This window comes from Microtus ochrogaster, unplaced genomic scaffold (assembly GCF_000317375.1).
Source record: "Microtus ochrogaster isolate Prairie Vole_2 unplaced genomic scaffold, MicOch1.0 UNK134, whole genome shotgun sequence".
NCBI lineage: Eukaryota > Metazoa > Chordata > Mammalia > Rodentia > Cricetidae > Microtus > Microtus ochrogaster.
In genome coordinates this window covers 145121-164651 of record NW_004949232.1, presented here as the reverse complement: position 1 = coordinate 164651, position 19531 = coordinate 145121, and the positions used below count along the sequence as shown (strand labels likewise).

At 38.4% G+C, this 19531-nt stretch overlaps 1 protein-coding gene and 1 long non-coding RNA gene across 2 annotated transcripts; one reads left to right on the top strand and one right to left on the bottom strand.

Annotated features, from left to right (window-relative positions):
- Positions 1–2786: 2786 nt before the first annotated feature.
- On the bottom strand, positions 2787–8249 carry LOC101979562 (zinc finger protein 883-like). Its single transcript, XM_026778398.1, has 2 exons — positions 7929–8249; positions 2787–6035 (listed from the first exon to the last, which is right to left on the bottom strand). Exons 1-2 carry the CDS (start codon positions 8173–8175, stop codon positions 4741–4743), a joined length of 1542 nt encoding a protein of 513 aa, XP_026634199.1. The 5' UTR covers positions 8176–8249; the 3' UTR covers positions 2787–4740.
- On the top strand, positions 7989–11150 carry LOC113455817. The gene is made up of 3 exons (XR_003376773.1): positions 7989–8068; positions 8289–8460; positions 10297–11150. It is a non-coding gene; the product is annotated as an uncharacterized LOC113455817 (long non-coding RNA).
- Positions 11151–19531: the final 8381 nt, after the last annotated feature.

Sequence of the window (19531 nt, the reverse complement as noted above, 5' to 3'; positions counted from 1 at the left end):
AAAATACCTCTTGCCAGGGTAGAGGCATGGGGATTTAGAAATATAGTAAAGAATATAGAAGCAGAATAACATTGAAGGAACTGGAGATAAGTTCCAACTCTCTGACCGTTGTTCAACATGGAAATAGGCTCATATTTTCAGGCCTCCACATTGTTGCCCAAAGAAAACTACTCTCTTACAATTGAGGGAGACATAAGTGAATTTCAAGCTAGTCACTACCTGACAAAATTAATTTCACTAAAGCAGCACTACAGATAATAAACTACAGAAAAATCATTCACAGGAGAGTCAGAGGAATCATCTGTGAGAACATGGGAAATAATAAATTTCACATGAATAATAAAAAACACAGGAGAACTGCAAAGTAATTATCCATGAGCAAGACAACAAACCAGTATTTCTCGAAAAAAGGAATACTAGAAATAATCCAACCAACAGCAACATAAAAACAATGCCATAGGAAATAAAAACACCACAAACAACAACAAAAAATCCAGCCATACTGAAAATCAAAATAGTGAATCCTCAACTAAATAAACCCTCAAGTTAAATAAATTAAGGACCTATCATAGCTGTTTCATCTTTGGCATATGGTCAAAGGACTCAACATCCTACTCCAAATATAATTGCTTTCCCATGCACGTTGCTGCTCTACTCACAATAGCTGCAATATGGAAACAAGCTAAATGTCCTTCCATTGACAAATGGATAGTAAAAATGTGGTTCACATACACTATGGAATACTGTAAAGAAAATTGAAATCATGAACTTCACAGGTAAATGGTTGGACTTGTAAAAGATCATACTGAGTGAGGTAACCTGGACCCAGAAACACAGACATGGCATGTTGTCTCCCATAGGAAGTTCCTTGCTTCAAATCTTCAGATGTGAGTACACAACCTGGAGTGACTCCAGTAACCAGGAAAGTAAAAAGAGAGCACTATAGGATGTCAGGGAGTAATAGAGATGTGAGTAACAAGTGATCTGAAGGGAGAAATGAAAAATCAAGAGTGAGGATTTAAGTATGGAAAACAGACAGATAAAAACACAGAATGAGGAGGGTAAAATAACCGTACGGATGTCTGGAAAATTCACAAGGAATCCATCTATTCTTTGCCTATAATTCACCCACCCAAAATGCCTATAATAATATAACCCTCTGCAAGCACATACATTTAGAGCATAAATGAAAATGTCCCAATGGCACTGATGATGCCCCCTCACATGAGTGATAGGATTTCCAATACAATGACCAAGACCTGTAGCATGCATTATAAAAGGTCTTAGTAATAAAAGTCCTAAGTCAGATATAGGAGAAACTGCTGAGAGATCAGAGATGAAAGAGCAAACCACAGTCACTTTACCTACTCAACTTCCCAGCTGAAAAGACCGAGTTCCTGTCTCTTCCTGTCTTATCACTTCCTCTTTCTGCCCCGCCATATCACTTCCTGTCTGTCTCTACAGTCCTCCAGACCTCTATGGTTAGTTAGTGGCTAGCTCTGCTCTCTGATCTTCAGGCAAGTTTTATTTGTAGAAACAAGATATCACCAAGATAAAACCAGGTATAAAAAGCCTGCCTTGAAGTTCTTGGTCACAGTTAACAAGAGACTTCCAAACATTACAGGATATTGCTGTTACCCGTGATTGCCTCTCAGAGGCATAACTTGAATTTCTAGTGTTGAAGAAGACATGGACTTCAGACACAAATCCTAGAGGTCTCCAGATGGAACTGACTGAAAAGTCACCTCCCTGAGGACTAGCTTTCATGGTACCAGAAGCCAACATTCAACCTTCCATAGGAGGGAGCCTACAGTCAATAAAATTCAAGGACTAGAAATTTGCATTATGTTGTTAAATAAGTTTCATAGGTACCATACCTTGAACAAGACTAGAAATGAATGCACAGTGCATTCTAACAAAATAATCTCAACTTTTTATCAATATAAAAAAATACGAGCCAATGTACAATATTTAAAATTAGTAGTTGCTTCTTCGGTTTAAAAGTAGATTCCCAGCCGGGCGGTGGTGGCGCACGCCTTTAATCCCAGCACTTGGGAGGCAGAGGCAGGCGGATCTCTGTGAGTTCGAGTCCAGCCTGGTCTACAAGAGCTAGTTCCAGGACAGGCTCCAAAACCACAGAGAAACCCTGTCTCGAAAAACCAAAAAAAAAAAAAAAAAAAAAAGGAGATTCCCTTCAACTTTGTCTTTCAGGATTGTTTCTAAAAGGAGTTGTAATGCTGCAGCTGTCCACTTCTGGTGGTGCATGTATAATGTGCAGAGCCATCAGAAACTAGGCCATAGTCTTTTTTTTTCCCCCTCAGTCAACCATTCATTTGGCACACACCATGAGGCTACAGATGAATGCTTGGAGGCAGACAATAGTCCAATAGGAATAGAAAAAGTAGATATTTGGATAACTTCTTCATATAACATGTGTTATAAAGGATTTTAACACACATGGGCATTGCATGTGTGTTAAATCTTTAACTGGGGATGGAACAAAGAGAAGGGATGAGGAGTATGGTGGGTCAACCAAAGTAAAAATTTGTGTAGAAACATTATGAAATCCCCTTATCTTACAAATTAGTAAAGGTGTCCCACATGGGTAATTTTGCTTCCAAACACTAGGGTTATTTAGTGGAACTCTCTGTACCAGATACTGGTTATTTGCCTAGGATTAACTGGTCAGGGAGGCCCCATTGTCACCATAAATTAAACAGGTCATTCCAAGTGCTCTTGATCAGACACCATAAGTACATGGTGTAGCTGATGACACCAAACACTTTGACACTGCAAGACAGAGAGCAATATTGAACATACCTGGCAAAAGTCCCTGCTGGCCAGTCTTTGTGGCACTGTAAAGTCCTGTGAATGCTGTTCTCACAGAAATGATGTCAGTGGTCCTACTTAGCCCTGGACCATACATGTTACAATAAAAACTTGCCAGCCAAGATGTGGGTGCAAAACTGGCACCAATATTAATGGACAGAAACAAACTTTCTCTTGATTGGATTTCAAACCTGTACCACAGAGAGGAATTCATACCATGGTAAAGCAAAAAACAAAAAAACATTGAGACCTATAGGTTGTAGGTCGGAACTCTATTGATGTTTTGATTAACAATCATAACCATTAATCTGTCATCTAAATATTCATGTTTAAGATGAAAACTTCATACTATTCTCAACATAGATGAAAGTCTTCTCCTGCAATAGGTAGTGGGAATGCAGAGATTAATAACTATTTGAGACTAAGAAAAAGCAACTGTGTAAGATTGGGGTAACTACCATTTCAACATAGTTGAGAGTAGGTCCTACAGGTCTCCTTTACGTCAGAGAAGGTGTACTAGCAATTAACATAAGTTATATCATTTTATTATAGAGTTTCAAGTAAATTCTTCCCAAGTTTTCTTCAGTAGTTCAAAATGAAGTCCTGCATCTGGTCAGGATTTCTTTCTTGATCTTATTTTGGTTTTTCAAGATAGGATTTCCTATATATTGCTCTGGCTGATTTGGAATTTGCAATGTAGACAATGCTACCCTAGAAATCACAGGAATACACCTTTCTATGCTTTCAGAGAGCTGGGATGGTGTATCACAATCCTTAGCCTTTGGGAAGGTCTAAGTTGTATGTCAGCATTCCGGTGATGTCACAATCACAGCCTACATCTTCACAGTTAGTTTCTTTCTTGCTATTTGTATGGTCTGACTCTAGAATGAAGAACTGGAAGGTGAATAAAAGAATTTATCAGTGTTTTCTTTAATTGTGAATTTTCTTTTATCTCTTCAACTTCAGCAGTATGTGAAGGGTTTGTCAAATTCAAGGCATTTAGGGAGGTATAATTTCCAATTGACAGACATGGGGAATCTATACTCTCTACCTTTTTTTGGTTTTCAAAAGTAAGAGTTTTGTAGTGTATTGCAAAATTAGAAAGAAAATGAAAAGTTTTGTGATATTTTCTATGTAATTCTATTAGAATTTTGTTGTTGTTTTCTTTTGGCAAAGAGGTTGTGAAGTCTGAGCTGTCCTGAAACTCAGCATGAAGTTGAAGATGTTCTCTGACTCACAGATATCATTTTACCTCTGCATCCTGAGTGCACCACCACACCTGGCAGTAATATGATTTTTTGATTGTAGAACAAGATAAATGTTTTTATTACATTTTTTTTTTAAACCAGGAGCCACAGACATGGCTAAGTGAGTAAGAGCACTGGTTGTTCTTCCTGAAGAACAGTGTTCATTGCCAACACAGGCATGGCAGTTCACAATGGTATGTAATTCCAGCTTCAGGGGATCAGATGACCCCTTCTGTCCTACATCAGGCATACACATAGTGCACAGGCTAACTGCAGGCAAAGCATGCATACATGTTAAAAAAAAATAAAAAAAGCTTTCCCATCATTGCATTTGCATTTAGAATTGTATTTTAATATAATCTCTAGGATATTCTTTAAAATGTAAAAGTTCTCTAAAGACTTTCACAAGTTTCTTATCTTTATGTTCGTATTTTGCATACTGTTATGATTTATAAGAAGGGAATACCAGAAAATGCTATGTTACATTTTTCAAATGGTATGTTTCTCTCCATTACGAATTTTCTCCTATCTCCTAAGATCTGAAATCTGGACAGAGGATGCATCTGTCTTTGTGTGGTTCTTCTCCATTATGGATTTTCTGATGTCTCCTTAAACCAGAAGAGTAGGTAAAAGAGTTGCCACATTCCTAACAATTGTAAGTTCTCTATCCAGTAATAACTCTGTGACATTTTCTACGTTTTGAGTCATGGGTAAAGGACTTGTCACATTCCATATGTTTGTAATGTCTCTCTCCAGTGTGAACTCTCCGATGTCTTCTAAGATTTGCGCAGAGGGTAAAGGATCTGCCACATTCCACACATTTGTAAGGTTTCTCCCCAGTATGAACTCTCTGATGTCTTTTAAGATCTGAGCAATTGGTAAAGGCTTTGTCACATTCCTTACAACTGTATGGTCTTTCTCCAGTATGAATTCTCTGATGTATTCTAAGACTTACAACATGGGTAAAGGACATGGCACAGTGTTTGCATTTGTGAAGTTTCTCTCCAGTATGACTTCTCTGATGTTCTCTAAAATATGAGCAGCTAGTAAAAGACTTGTCACATTCCTTACATTTGTAAGGTTTCTCTCCAGTGTGAATGCTCTGGTGTCTTTTAAGATGTGAGCAAGTGGTAAAGGATTTGTCACATTCCTTACAACTGTAAGGTCTCTCTCCAGTATGAACTCTCTGATGTACTTTAAGACTTACAGTATGGGTAAATGATTTGTCACAGTCTTTGCATCTATAAAGTTTCTCTCCAATATGAATTTTTTGATGTGTCCTTAAACCGGAAGATTGGGCAAAAGATTTGCCACATTCCTGACAAATGTATGGTCTCTCTCCAGTGTGAACTCTCTGATGTGTTCTAAGATGTGAGTCCCGGGAAAAGGACTTGTCACATTCCATACATTTGTAAGGTTTCTCTCCAGTATGAATTTTCTGATGCCTTCTAAGGGTTGAGTTCAAGGTAAAGAATTTGTCACAGACCTCACATTTGAAAGGCCTTTCACCAGCATGGATTCTGTAATGCCTGTTAAGATGAGATAATTCAAGAAAAGACTTTCCACATTCTTTGCATTTGTAAGTTTTTTCCCCAGTATGAAGTGTTTGCTGCATTTTAAGACCTGCATGCTGGATAAAGGATTTTTCACAAATGATGTAATTGTAGGATTTAATTCCAGGATGAATTCTTTGATGTAGAGTGAGGCTTGAGGCAGTGTGGACAAATTTCTTACATTTCCCACGATGGTGTGGTGTCTCTCTAATATAGATTGGTTGTTGCAAAAAATTGCATGCAGAGCTGAAATAGTCATATTCTTCCTGACTGTGCTCTTTGTTTGCAGTATAGAGTCTCTCATCTTGAGTAATGTTGGAACACAAATTTAATGATTTCTCAAAGTCTTTAGACTGCTTTCCAATCTTCACATGTTGATGGACAGGATCACATATGCAATAGTTCTCTGAAAATGAGTACAATTCAGATTAATAAAGCTTGTTCCAATTATATACATATGATAAATGACTTCTCCTTAAGTTCTTTAAAATAAGTCAACTTGCATATATATATATATATATATATATATATGTAAAGAATTTTAAATATATATGCTCAAAGTAATGGACATTCACTATAATTGTATGGATTCTCACAAAAACAGTACGACAGCCTTTAAAGGTCAGTGATTTATAACAGATCTTTATCCAAAATCTCTAAGTGGGAAAAAGGTAGAAAAAAATAACTGAGGGTCATGAACTAATTTTATGATAGAGGTCCCTGAGTGGTTGTATTTAGAATATATACCTCTATCTTTAAATATTTCTTCTCAGAAATTGATGAAGAAGAGTATAAAACAAACCCAGGTTTACAGTGCTTGTACGTACTATGTGATGGGCAATGTAGAGGACTATTCAGAAGACCCAATTCCTTTAAAGATTAAGGTCTTACTTAAAAGTATCACAGGGTTTACTTTTCTTTCTAGAAAAACACAATAGATTCTTCAAAAGGAATGGATGCAAAGACAATATTCTGCCAGACATCAGAGTTTCTAGATTGTGTGAGGCAGGGATGTCATGAGAAGTTATTGCTTTTTTTCTATCCTCCACTGCCTGAGCTCTACACACTGCTGTATTTCTTAACTTTCCTCATAGAGTTATTCTCAAGTCCACTCTGTACATTGACTTCTGAGATTATTTCTCAGAAGGGTGTCTATGTGTTTTCCACTGGCAAGAAAATAAAGGATGTAATATGACGATATATATACAAGGAAGGAAATTACAGAATAATCCTACTTCATAGACTCACGTTAGACTTAAAATTTTGTCAAATCATGCAGATCTGATTTCAGCATAGTCAGTAAAACTGCATTTTGTACTAGTATTAAGTCACCATAATTCAGATGTAATAAGACACAATACCTTCTAACAGTTATTACAACAAGCAGGATGCATCCTGGGGCCAGGACACTATATTAAGTTAAATGATCAGAAATCCTTTCAAGTGGAATTGAACATCACAAAAACATTCTCAGCTCTTGCTTTCTCCTTCACTTAAGTCATCACTGTTGTCCCACTCATTGACTAGCCCACCCTAGTTATGGCAACTCTCTCCTCTTCACATTCCAGGTGATCATTGTTGCACACAATAATCCACATGTTCTTTCAGGTAGCCTATGATCCATGCTAGAACTTTTAGAAAGAATACAAAGTCTACAGTAGTTCTGTGCTGAGTACATAAAAATAAAAAGCAGAAGCCGGGTGGTGGTGGTGCAGTCTTTAATCCTAGCACTCAGGAAGCAGAGGGAGCTTAATCTCTGTGAGTTCAAAGTCAGCCTGGTCTACAAGAGCTAGTTTCAGGACAAGCTCCAAAGCTACAGAGAAACCCTGTCTTGAAAAATAAAAACAAACAAAACAAAAACCCCCACAAAGCAGAAGAATTTAATCAGAATTTTTCAACTGATAATTATTTTCAAAATCTTCTGGGTATTTAGTATTTTCAGTTTGTATATCTTGAAATTTTCTCATAATTAAAACCACGTCAATTGCAATAATAGATATGGAGATTTAAGATATTAGTGGAAATAGTATATGCTATTGAGGTTATAGATGAATCTTAGAACCAAAATGAAGAGTGAATGACACCTCTAAAAGTGGAAAATGGAAGGGGAAACCTAAAAAGCATTGAAAATGTTCTTTCTACTACTAAACATTGTCTTGTTTTCTCTTGATTTTTGTTTTTTGTTGTTTTTTTTTTTTTCAGGACAGCTTAACACATCCTCTGAAGAACGTCTTAACATCCTATGAAATCAGAACATACAAAAGATGGGTTTGGAATTCAACAAGCAAAACATTCTCACCCACAAAGATCAGGTTGTTATAATTCTCCAACATCACATCAATGCATAAAGCCCTCTGAGCAGAGTCCAGGCATTCCCACTCCTCCTGTGAGAAGTTCACAGCTACATCCCTGAATGTCAACAGACCCTGAAATAAAAAGGTACAGTTTAACCATGTGCTACCTGGAAGTGCTTTCCTGGATATATGGAAACAGAATGTGGATAAATGAAGATAATTACTGAAACAGATGATGTCCAATACAGTCATACTCTATCATGAGTGTTCTAACTCTGTGAAAACAGGATGAAATAGTCTTACAAGCATATACATGAAACAAGAAATACGGTTAATGTCTGGAAACCATTATCTATCTGTTACAGATGCCGTGTTTATGTTACACAAGATCACAGCAGACATGTCTCAGAAGGAAAATTCATGAGGAGGAAATGTGCTTCAATTGCTGTACCAGTAGATCATGCCAAAACATTGACATATATCACATCACTCCTGTGTATACTTGGGCGTTACATGATTGTATTCTAACAAGCTCAGGTAGGATGCTTAAACTCTAAGTACAAAGTCACAACATTAAGGAACAAAAGTGTAGGTATGGAAGGCAGAATATATGTCTGATTTTAAAGGTAAAGACTTTTTTTTCATAGTAGCAAGGATTGTAACAGCACTACATACTGCCAATTAATATATAAGATAAGGGTTCTATGGAACTAATTTTAAGAGAATTTTTGGGCCACTACAAATTGATAGAAAAATATGCATTGGCCATATTGCATGTAGTCCATAATTTCCCTAAGAATATGCATAAGCCAAGAAAGACAAATAACCATTCGGAAGTTTTTGAGAATATTTCACTTCACTCCTGAAGCGTAATAAAAATCAAGGGAAGTCCAAAACACATCAAAAAATGTTTAAGAAATAGCTAAGAAAATTTTTATCATTGACATTTTGGATAAAGCTCACAGCAAGAATTTAACAGAAATTAAATTAATTAAATACTGAGGAAATAAAACTACAAATCAACAAATGGGCAAATAAACTAAATAGACACTATTTCAAGACCAGAGACCACTCAAGCGGCCAATAAACATTGCAAAAGCATTCAGGATCCTAAAAAGGACTCCACAGAAATGCAAATTAAAACTACTTGGCAATATACAGCTTCCCCCCAAACAGAATAGCTGTCATTAACTAACCCAAGAATAACTGTTCAATGACATATGGAGAGAAGGGAAGTCTGATTTACTGTTGATGGAGGGGAGGGTGCAAATTAATACAGCCATTATGTGAATCAGTTTGGAGATTTTTGAAAAACTTGAAGAGAGAACTAACATGACCCAGTTCTTTCACTCCTGGCCATATACCCAGAGAACAACACACCCCACTACAGAGATATTTATACCCCAAGTTTACTGCTATTATAATCACCAAAAGAAAGTATTGGAATCAAACTAATTATCTATGAACAGATGAATGAATAATGAAAATTGTATAAAATACTGTTCAGCTGAAGAGAAAAATACAAATTTGCAGCCGGCGGTGGTCGTGCTTGCCTTTAATCCCAGCACTCAGGAGGCAGAAGCAAGTGGATCTCTGTGAGTTCAAAGCCAGCCTGGTCTACAAGAGCTAGGTCCAGGACAAGCTCCAAAGCTACAAAGAAATCCTGTCTCAAAAAACAAAAACAAACAAACAAAAAAATTGTGAGAAAATGGATGGACCCAAAATATGTACTATAAAGTACAGTCATATACTTTTAGAAAGAAGACACCACACCACATTTTTGCTCATATGCAGAATCTACCCAATAATATATATATATATATGTGTGTGTGTGTGTGTGTGTGTGTGTGTGTGTAATTGTTTATATATATATAAACAATATATACGAGGGTACAGTATAACATGAAGAAAAGAAAACAGGAAAGATTAAATTATCAGTGATGGAATGCTGGTAATGGATACCAATTATGAAAAAGGATATAAAGTTAAGGGCTTTTCTAGTTCTAATTCTGTCAAAGGTTTTTGGGCTTTTGGTGGTGGATAAGAAAATCAAAATACATTCAATAGTGAAAATATAAAATCCCATGTGAGGCTCCAGAGCTTCTGTTCCCTATGATGACTATATAAAAGTACTCTGAGTTGTACAGTCTTTTTGTCTGCTGAACTTTAATGAGAGATTTTATTGTGTGTCTATTTGCAGAATTGTTCATAATAAAATTTTATAATTTTATCAAAGGCAGAAAATTAAAGGCTTTTAATGTATCAAAGTACTACATATTTAGATAAAGAGTGGAAAGGACCACTAACCTACAATATGCATACTGGACCATCAGCCATTACTTACTGTTTCTCTTCTTTGAATTTCTCTTTCAGGAACAATGAATACATAGCTTATTTCCCTATCAACTGAAGGGGTCATACTGAAAGAATAATACTGAAAACAAAGAACAATGTCAAACCACATGAAAATACTCAACCAGAAGAATAAGAGCAGGTGTCTAATCAATGATCCCAAAGACAAGAGAGCATGGAAAGAGATTTGAAACTTGGAGAGAAAATAACCACCAAACATCTTGTTGCAGAAAGAAAACTATTCTCTCAAAATTGATGGAAATATAAGTATATTCAAAATAGTCACCAATTAACAAAATTGATTTTATCAAATACATTAGAGGTAAAATATGCACAGGAAAATCAGAGGAATAATCCAAGAGAACATGGGAAACAATAAATTTCATGTGAATAGATAAATATAAGAAAACTGGAAAGTGTTCATCTATAAGCAATGCAGCAAACCACTGTTTCTCAAAAAGAAGAATACTATGAATAATTCAACCAGTAGCAACATAAAAATAAAACCATTGGAAATAAAAATGCCAGGAGCAAAAAAACTAGCCACACTAAAAATCAAAATAGAGAGTTCTCAATTAAATAAACAAACTCTCAAACTAAATAACTTCAGCACATGGCTCAGTTGTTCCATTCCTCCGCATAGGCTGAATGGACTCGACATCCTGGCTCACACACGCTCACTGTTGCTCTACTCACAATACATACAAAAAGGAAAGCAACCTAAGTGTCCTTCAACTGACAAATGGATAGTGAAAATATGGTACACATACACTATGGAATAGTATTGAGCTGTAAAAACTTTGAAATCGTGATCTTTGCAGGTAAATGGATAGACCTAGAAAAGATCATATTGATTGAGGTAACCTGGACCCAGAAACACAGACAATGCATGTTCTCTCTCCTAGGATGATGGGGGAGAGTCTTCTGTTTTGTGTTAATTTCATTGGTTAAATAAAGAGACTGCCTTGGCCCTTTGATAGGCCAGCCCTTAGGTGGGTGGAGTAGACAGAACAGAATACTGGGAGAAAGAAGCCGAGTCAGGCAGTCGCCATGATTCTCCCACTGGACACAGACTCAGGTTAAGATCTCCTTGGTAAGCCACAAGCTCGTGGTGCTACACACATTATTAGAAATGGGTTAAAGCAAGATGTGAGAATTAGCCAATAATAGGCTGGAACTAATGGGCCAGGCAGTGTTTAAAAGAATACTGTTTCCGTGTAATTATTTCGGGTAAAGCTAGCCATGCGGAGCTGGGTGGGAATTCAGCCCACCGCAGCATATTACAACACTAGGAAGTTCCTAGCTCCAAATCTTCAGATGTGAGTCCACAACCTGGAGTGACTGCAGTAACCAGAAAAGTAAAAGGACAGCATTGTTGGGTATGGGGTAGTAATAGAGACAAGAGTAACAGGGAACAAATGATCTGAAGGGAGAAATAAAAAACAGGGGTGAGGATTTAATTATGGAGAAGGGACAGCAGTAAACACAGAAGAAGGAAGGTAACAAAAAGGATGCCTGGAAAATTCATAAGGAATCCATCTATTCCTTGACTATTATCCATTCACCAAAAATGTCTATAGTACATACAAATCTCAGTAAGCATACACATTTAGAGTATAAATGAAAATTTCCCAACTGCACTGATGAGGTTCCTTGTGGTGATATTTTGTTTGTGCCATACCAAATACAGCTTTCCTGAATATCAGAGTGCAGGGGTAACACACTAGTTAGGTCTAGAGGTTAAGCAGTAGTGGCACACACCTTTAATCCCAGCACTCAGGAGAGACAGATCTCTGTGAGTTCAAGGTTACACTGGGCTACTTGAGATCAGTCTGAAAGAGAAAGAGTTCACACATTTGATCCTAGCACTCTGGATCACATGCCTTTAATCACAGCGGTAGGGAGGTGGAGACAGGAGTGATATGGCTGGGAGGAGAGGATAAAATAAGGCAGGAGGAGACAGGATCTCAGAGCAGTCTGAGGTTTCATGGAGACAGCATTCAATCTGAAATTTCATCAACAGAGCATTTAGTCTGAGGATCCATAGAAACTGGATCTCCCTTTTGGTCTGAACATCGGTAGAGGTAAAAACTCTCTAGTGGGTGGCTTCTCTGCTTTTCTGATCTTTCAGCATTAACCTCTATATCTGACTCCAGGATTTATTATTAAGACCAAATAGAAGTTACACTACAACTCCTCACAAGAGTCATAGATTTTCTAATAAGATGACCGACACCAAGGGTAAGAAGCATGCTTAGTAGTTGTTGGTCACAGCTGTGCAAGAGACCTCCAAACATTATACGGTATTGCTGTTGCCCATGGTTGCCAATTAGAGGCAGAGGTTGAGTCCCTAGAGAACTCAAGATGGAACTGACCTTAAAGCTTCATGCCTGGGGACTAGCTTTCATGGTGCCAGAAGGCAACATCCAAGCTTCCAAAGGAGGGAGCCACCCAACAGTCCAACCCAGCTATGACACCTATGAACCACAAAAATTATCCAAACCGAATGACAGCCCTAAAGGTGCAAGAGTAGCACACAAACCTTGGTGGTAACCAACAGCTTCTAGTTAGATTAAGATCATTTCAACAAGAGGAAAAGCACGCCTGGGACTGGAAACCTTGTCAGTTTCCCTAAAGCTACTGAAGTCAGGGATCTTGGAGGAGAACCTACAACCAATACTTTACAAAATCAGCATAGGTCCTTACTGCATTCTAAATATTTAGCATAATTTTCGACAGACAATAGGAGACAGTACAGATGGAGTTTAGCAGGATACTTCCTGGTGCTTATCAAAACCATGCTGGCATTATTTTCAGGAATGAAGACAAAAACACTAAAAGGTAGAGAATGTTAGAATACCAAAGCTCAAAAATTCTGAAAACAATAAATAAACTTAGAGGTGTTAATTTTCATTGTTTTTATAATATATAAAAATCAAGAAATAAAATGATTTAAAAATGGTATGAAACATAACCAGTGAAGTGAATGAATAAGGACAGCATCAGTTACATGCATAATCAATTAAAATTTTCTTCTGTAGAAAGTCTTCTCATGCTTATATTATGAAAATCCAGACATTTTTCTCAGTGGAAGTCTCCAGAATAATTTTGAGTGAAACAGGAAGTGGTAAAACTGATTGTCCCCCTTCCACATTTACTTGATCCCCTTTCCTCCCCTTCACCAGTCCCTCTACCATACCTGCATCCTTAGCTGCTGTCTCCTCTCCTTCCAGGCCCTTTGTCCTGCTGCACAGGTGAGCAGGTCTGGGTGATCAGTGAACCCTATACATGAGAAAGATATTGTTCAGGAAGCACTTGGATTTCTGACACAGTACTGTGGAGATCTTTTGTTTGTATTCTAACAAATAAAGCTTGCCTGAATATCAGAGGGCAGAATTAGCCATTAGTTACCCACAGAGGTCTGGAAACCAGTACAGAGAGGAAGTGATATAGTTGGGCAGAGAGAATATAAGGCAGGAGGCTGAAGATGGATGCTGCAACAATACAGAAGAACTTTGGGAGACTGCACAGGCAGAGAGATGTCTCTGTCAATTCTAGAGTATTGGAAGTCGCTTACAATGCACTTCTTGTTAACTTAGGTAATATATCCTTCTGGGGTCTTTAAAGTGTTGAAGACAGATAGTTATAGTTTTCCTTAGTTATACTAAAAGATAAATGAGATATGAAATTTTAGACTCACAAATATAAAATAGATGATAGTATATTTTCCTTATTTTTGCCAGATATAGACTAAATATTGTAACTGTAATTCTTGCTTGATACCTGTTTTTGTTATATGTAATTTTACTATGTTAAAGTTAAAGTTTTCCCTTTTAATTAGACAGAAAAGGAGAGATGATGTGCGATGTCCTTCTGTATATGTGTTGCTTTTATTGGTTGATGAATACAGTTCTTTGGACCAATTGCTTAGCAGAATAAAGCCATACAGGAAATCCAAACAAAAATATAGAAAAAGAGTAGGTAGAGTCAGGGGGGTGCCACATAGCTGCAGAAGGCACCTTATCTAGTAAGCCACAGCCTTTCTTTCCATCTCTTCCCTCCCCATAGGGTTCCTCTGTTATACCCCTCATTAGCCTTAAACTTACTCTGTAGATCAGGATGGCCAGCAACTCCAAGATTCACCTGTCTCTGCCTCCAGAATGCTGGAGTTAAGGCATGTGCCACTCCCCCGACCAGATTTATAATGCCCATGCCCTTTTTTTTTTCCTTTTGATTTTTCAAGACAGGGTTTCTCTGTAGCTTTGGAGCCTGTCCTGGAACTAGCTCTTGTAGACTAGGTTGGCCTTGAACTCATAGAGATCCATCTGCCTCTGCCTCCTTAGTGCTGGATCAAAGGCGTGTGCCACCACCAACTGGCACTATAATATCCTTTTTGGCTGTGAAAAGACAGTGACCTGAGACCTTCAAACAGCAGACTGTGCTTTTCCTCATTCTAATCTGTACATTAAGACCTCAACACAAAAATACACATTTCTTTTTCCTTGTTTTCTTCTTTTTGTGAGATAGGATCTCACCATGTAGCTCTGATTGTCCTGGAAGTCACTATGTACATATTACTGGCCTTCAACTCACTGCAATCTGCCTTCCTTTGCTTTCCCACTGCTGGGATTCCAGATGTGTGCCACCAAGCCTGGCAAAGACACTTTTCAGAATGCTGCATTTACATCCTAGAGTGCATATGCCTTATATGAAAGTTAATGGAGGATGAAAAGTTTACTTTTAAACCATATTTCTTTATGTTTATAACCATATCTGTGAAACTTTCAAAAATATATTTCAGATTCAATTCAATCTGCAGGCCATTATGTAGGTTAACAGGCCAGCGGAAAATGACTCTGCCCCTTCCTTCCCCAGAACTCCGAGACTGGTGCAAGTGTTACAGTAGAGAGGAAAGCACTACCCAATGCAGGCCTTGCAGCTCTGAAGGGAAAGGTATCCTGCCAGCTGGGAATCAAGGAATACCACAAAGCCAAACTGAAAAACAAAACTCACAGTAGAGATTTACTGGGAGGGAAAAACGGAGCCTCTTCTCTAAGGAGAATCATCTAAGAACTAAGCAGGAAATTGTATTGATATAGTATTTTAGGAGAGCGTGAAGAGGGATAGAGCTTTCCAGGGTGACCTGGGATTGGAGAGAATTTATGGCCTGATCTTAGGGCAAAATCAGGGATTACTGGAATTCTGTGGCCAGGTATTGGGCCTGGCCACTCTTCTGTCTGAAGGGACTAATAAAAATGGCACTTATGACCTTTAGAGCATTCTGGGGTAATGGGCGGGTAGGGATAGGTCTAGCCAAGCCTGTGCCTCAAGAGGCTTACAACCTGGAAAGCAAGCCCCGTGATTAACTGTTAATAGATATTCACCATTTCAGCATTAAGTAATACTTCAGGCCCCACTGTACATTTCCACTATCACCCTGCACATGATCCAAAGACACTATACAAGCCCAATCTCCGCCCAGCCTTCCACTGTTTCTCTTCCCTTTCAGTGCAGCCCCCAGTCTGTTTTTCCCCAATACGTCTCTGGCATTAGGTTTGTTGCATGGTGTGCCTTTGTTGTGTTCCTTCACACCTGACTGCAAAGCTGTCCTTGCGCAGAAAAACCCTTCCACGTCCTCTCATGACTAATATCAAAAAGCTCTGCCGGGATGCTAAGTACCAGGTAGAACACAGAAATTAACAGGGATGATGTAAATTTCGAGAGCTTTGTTCTTACAATCATAGCAAACAGAAACGCCTTTGCAAGCATCAACAAATAAATACAAATATTCTACGCAATTATTTTTATAACACTATTTCGGCGACCAGAGACGATGAATTAAAATCAGGATGCTCCACTGACCTGGGAGATTCCAGGGCCGCCAGTCTGCGGTTTCCCCACTACGCTGCTGACTTTCCCAGGCCGCCCAGCGGAGACTGCGGCTCCGGGAGTTATCGCGTCCCCGAGACACCCGGCAGTGTCCTCCGCACCCAGGTCTGCACCTCTCGATCCCAGACGCTGCAGGTCCCGGAGCAAAGACGGGGAACCAGCACTGGGCACTTCAGGCTTCGGCTCTTCCGCCCAATTTTCCAAGCATCAGTAAAGCCGCTTCCCAGCTTCCGCCTACATCATGCCTCTAAGCCCTCCCACTACCTCAACAAGGGCCAAAGATCTCCTTCAACCGCTGTTTCCGGGTGAGTGTCTCCGCCCCTCTGAACCTCCCGCTGTGTCTTATGCTGTCCTGGACTTGATTTGCACAGCTTGCTGCCAGCCTAAACCAGAACTGGAAGTAGGAGGACGAGGCAGCCCCTTACTTGACCCCACAGGGAGTTCTGACCCCTTCAGATAAAAGACAGGCAGCCTAACTAGCAGCCTCCCGGGCTGTAGAGTTACACACCAAACGAGCATAATCCCACAGATAAACGTAGTCTCCACCCTCATCAAGGAAACTTCTCTTTGCAACAGAGTCTGCTAAAAAATAATTACAACTAGTGAAAATCCAGAGTCATGGAGACCAAGCCCAATGGATATATCTACAAAACTCTCCTTTAACCAAGACTCAAGGACCATTTTTTGAAGAGGGGGAATAGATTTTGTAAGAAACATAGAATCATAGAATTTGCTGAGATTGTAAGGTTGTGTCTCCAGAAGCTACATACATAAAATTTCACCTACATGATAACCCAAACAGGATCTGAACAAGCTTATAAACTATGGACTTGCTAAAATGGATGAGAAAAGACCCACTGGCCTGAGACCTTTGTACAGTGGAAACAATAGGCAATATAGGAGAATGTTGGGAGCAGAAGAAATAGTCTCTACCAAGGACAAGCACATCAACTGCTTGTCCAATACCAAATGTTCAGCCTTGAAAACATTCATACAAGTAATATTATATAAACTGAGCAGTTTATTTAAGAACATATGTATGTAGATATACATATGTATATGCGATATTGCTAATGAAAAAGAGGCTATGAATTTGAAAGAACAGAGAGGGGTTTAAGGAAGAGTTTGAATGGAGGAAAGTAGGAGGAGAAATGTTCTAATTATATAATGAAGTCAAATTTTTAAATGTAAAAAAAAATAAAGCAAAGGAACAAACATCAATAAACCAAAGTAAAACCAAAACTAGCATTCAAAAGTTATATACCTATCAGGAAATGCAGACTAGGATGTATTTAAGTTTCCATGCTGCCCAAGTTACAATGTCCATCATCAGGAAAGGAAATGATAACTAATGTTAGCATATGTGGTTATACACTGCTGTGGAAATGAGAATTAGAGAATAAACTTTTTGCATCAGTCTAGATGTTCTAATAAAAATGAAAAAAAAATGAAAGAAGAAAAGTATTGTGTAGTCCAGTTACAATACTGATATGTGACAGTATTCCTGTGGGAACAAAGACAAACCAAGTGGAAAGCAACAAAGTCTAACTTGGTGAACCAATGGTGATTGTTTTCTTTTGGGGGGATGTCTTGTCTGTGCACCATGTGTGTTCCGAGAAGAGGGAATTGGATGCCCTGGAGTTGAAGTTACAGATCTGCCCGTGTGAGGGTGCTAGGAATTCAAAGTGTGCTGAGTCTTCTGAAAAACCAGACAGTGTTCTTAAGCACTGAGTCATTCCTAAACCCAGTGGACTAGTGAGTTTTATTGGGGTGACTTACAAAAGTGGGGTGAGGAGTTACTTACAGAAGCACAAAGAACTAAATGACAGCTGCATCATCCTGTGGGGATAATAGCTAATGAAGCTGGAAACCTGGGGATCACTGCACAGCTTGCAGGCAGCTCAGAGGAGGTTGGAAATGTCTTCTAAGCCACTCAGTCAGCTTGTCTTGTCTTGTCTTGTCTTGTCTTGTCTTGTCTTGTCTTGTCTTGTCTTGTCTTGTCTTGTCTTGTCTGGCCCAGGCAACTTGACTGGTGTCTGCTTCATGGTTGGTATGAGCATCTTTTGTGCTCAGCTTGTCTGACAGTGTCAGCAGCCCTTACCAATTATTTATGCTTGAGTCTTGCCAGTTCCCGCAACTTCCTGAAGTTATTAAGTTGTCTAATTCTTAGCTTACTTCTTTCATCAAATTCCTATACTTCTTTTGGTTTTTGGTGCTTCCTCCAAGATGAAAGCTTTTAATCTCAAAGGAAACTAATGCACAAAAACACTCGAGGGTAGAAAATCAAAAAACTTGACATCTTTTCTATGAGCATCTACCCATCATATTCATTGTTACTTTATTTAGAGCATGCATAATAAACATAGATGGCTATCACCTAACACTGAAAAAATGAAAATGTGTCTCTTGGCTTGAAATTTTTGTTTTGTGCATTCTAGAAAGACCACATGTAAAAGTCAGGGATCTAGAAATGGACCATTAGTGGATAGATCCAGGAAGTGAGGATAAATACTAGAATATAGGTGATATTAGAGAGTGAGAATCCTGGGGGAGGAATGGTTCAAACATGTAGTAGAGTAGTAGCAAAAAGAGGAAGATGCTGAAAGGTCATTATTGGCTGGTTTTTTGTGTTATATTGACACAAGCTAGAGTCATCTGAGAGGAAGGAGCCTCAGTTGAGGAAATGCCTCTATGAGATCCAGTTGTAGGGCATTTTCTCAAGTAAGTATCAATGTGGAAAGGAGTGGCTCAGAGTTGGTAGTACTATCTCTGGGCTTGTGATCCTCAGTTCTATTTAAAAAAAAAAAGCTGGCTGAGCAAGTCAAGGAAAACAAGTCAGTAAACAGCACCCATAGATGGCCTCTGCATCAGCTCCAGGTTTCTGCCTTGTTTAAATTCCTATTTTGATTTCCTTTGCTAATGAACAGCAATGCTGAAGTATAAGCTGAACAAACCCTATTCTCCCCAACTTGCTTTTTGGTCATGGTGTTTCATCACACAATAGAAACACTAATTAAGGCAAGTCAACTTAAATGAGATGTATATGAAGAAGCTACATGGGAGCTGAAATTTTGCAACCCAAGTGAAAATATAATAAGAGAAGATAGTAGAATATATGCGCTATAAAAGAATGCAGTAGTGAATATGTTCTCATGTTTAATTGGGGATGAGACATGAAAAAAGGAGGAAGAGAGGCAGAGTCAAAAGGAAAGATGTATTAAGAAGCTTTATGAAATCCCATTGTCTCACAAGTTAATATGAAATATAATTTTAAAAACTTTGAGCAGAGAGGTATCCCAAATGAGCTGTTCCCAGTCACGGGGCTATTAAATGCAACTCTCTGTTACAGGTACTAGTTATTTGTCTA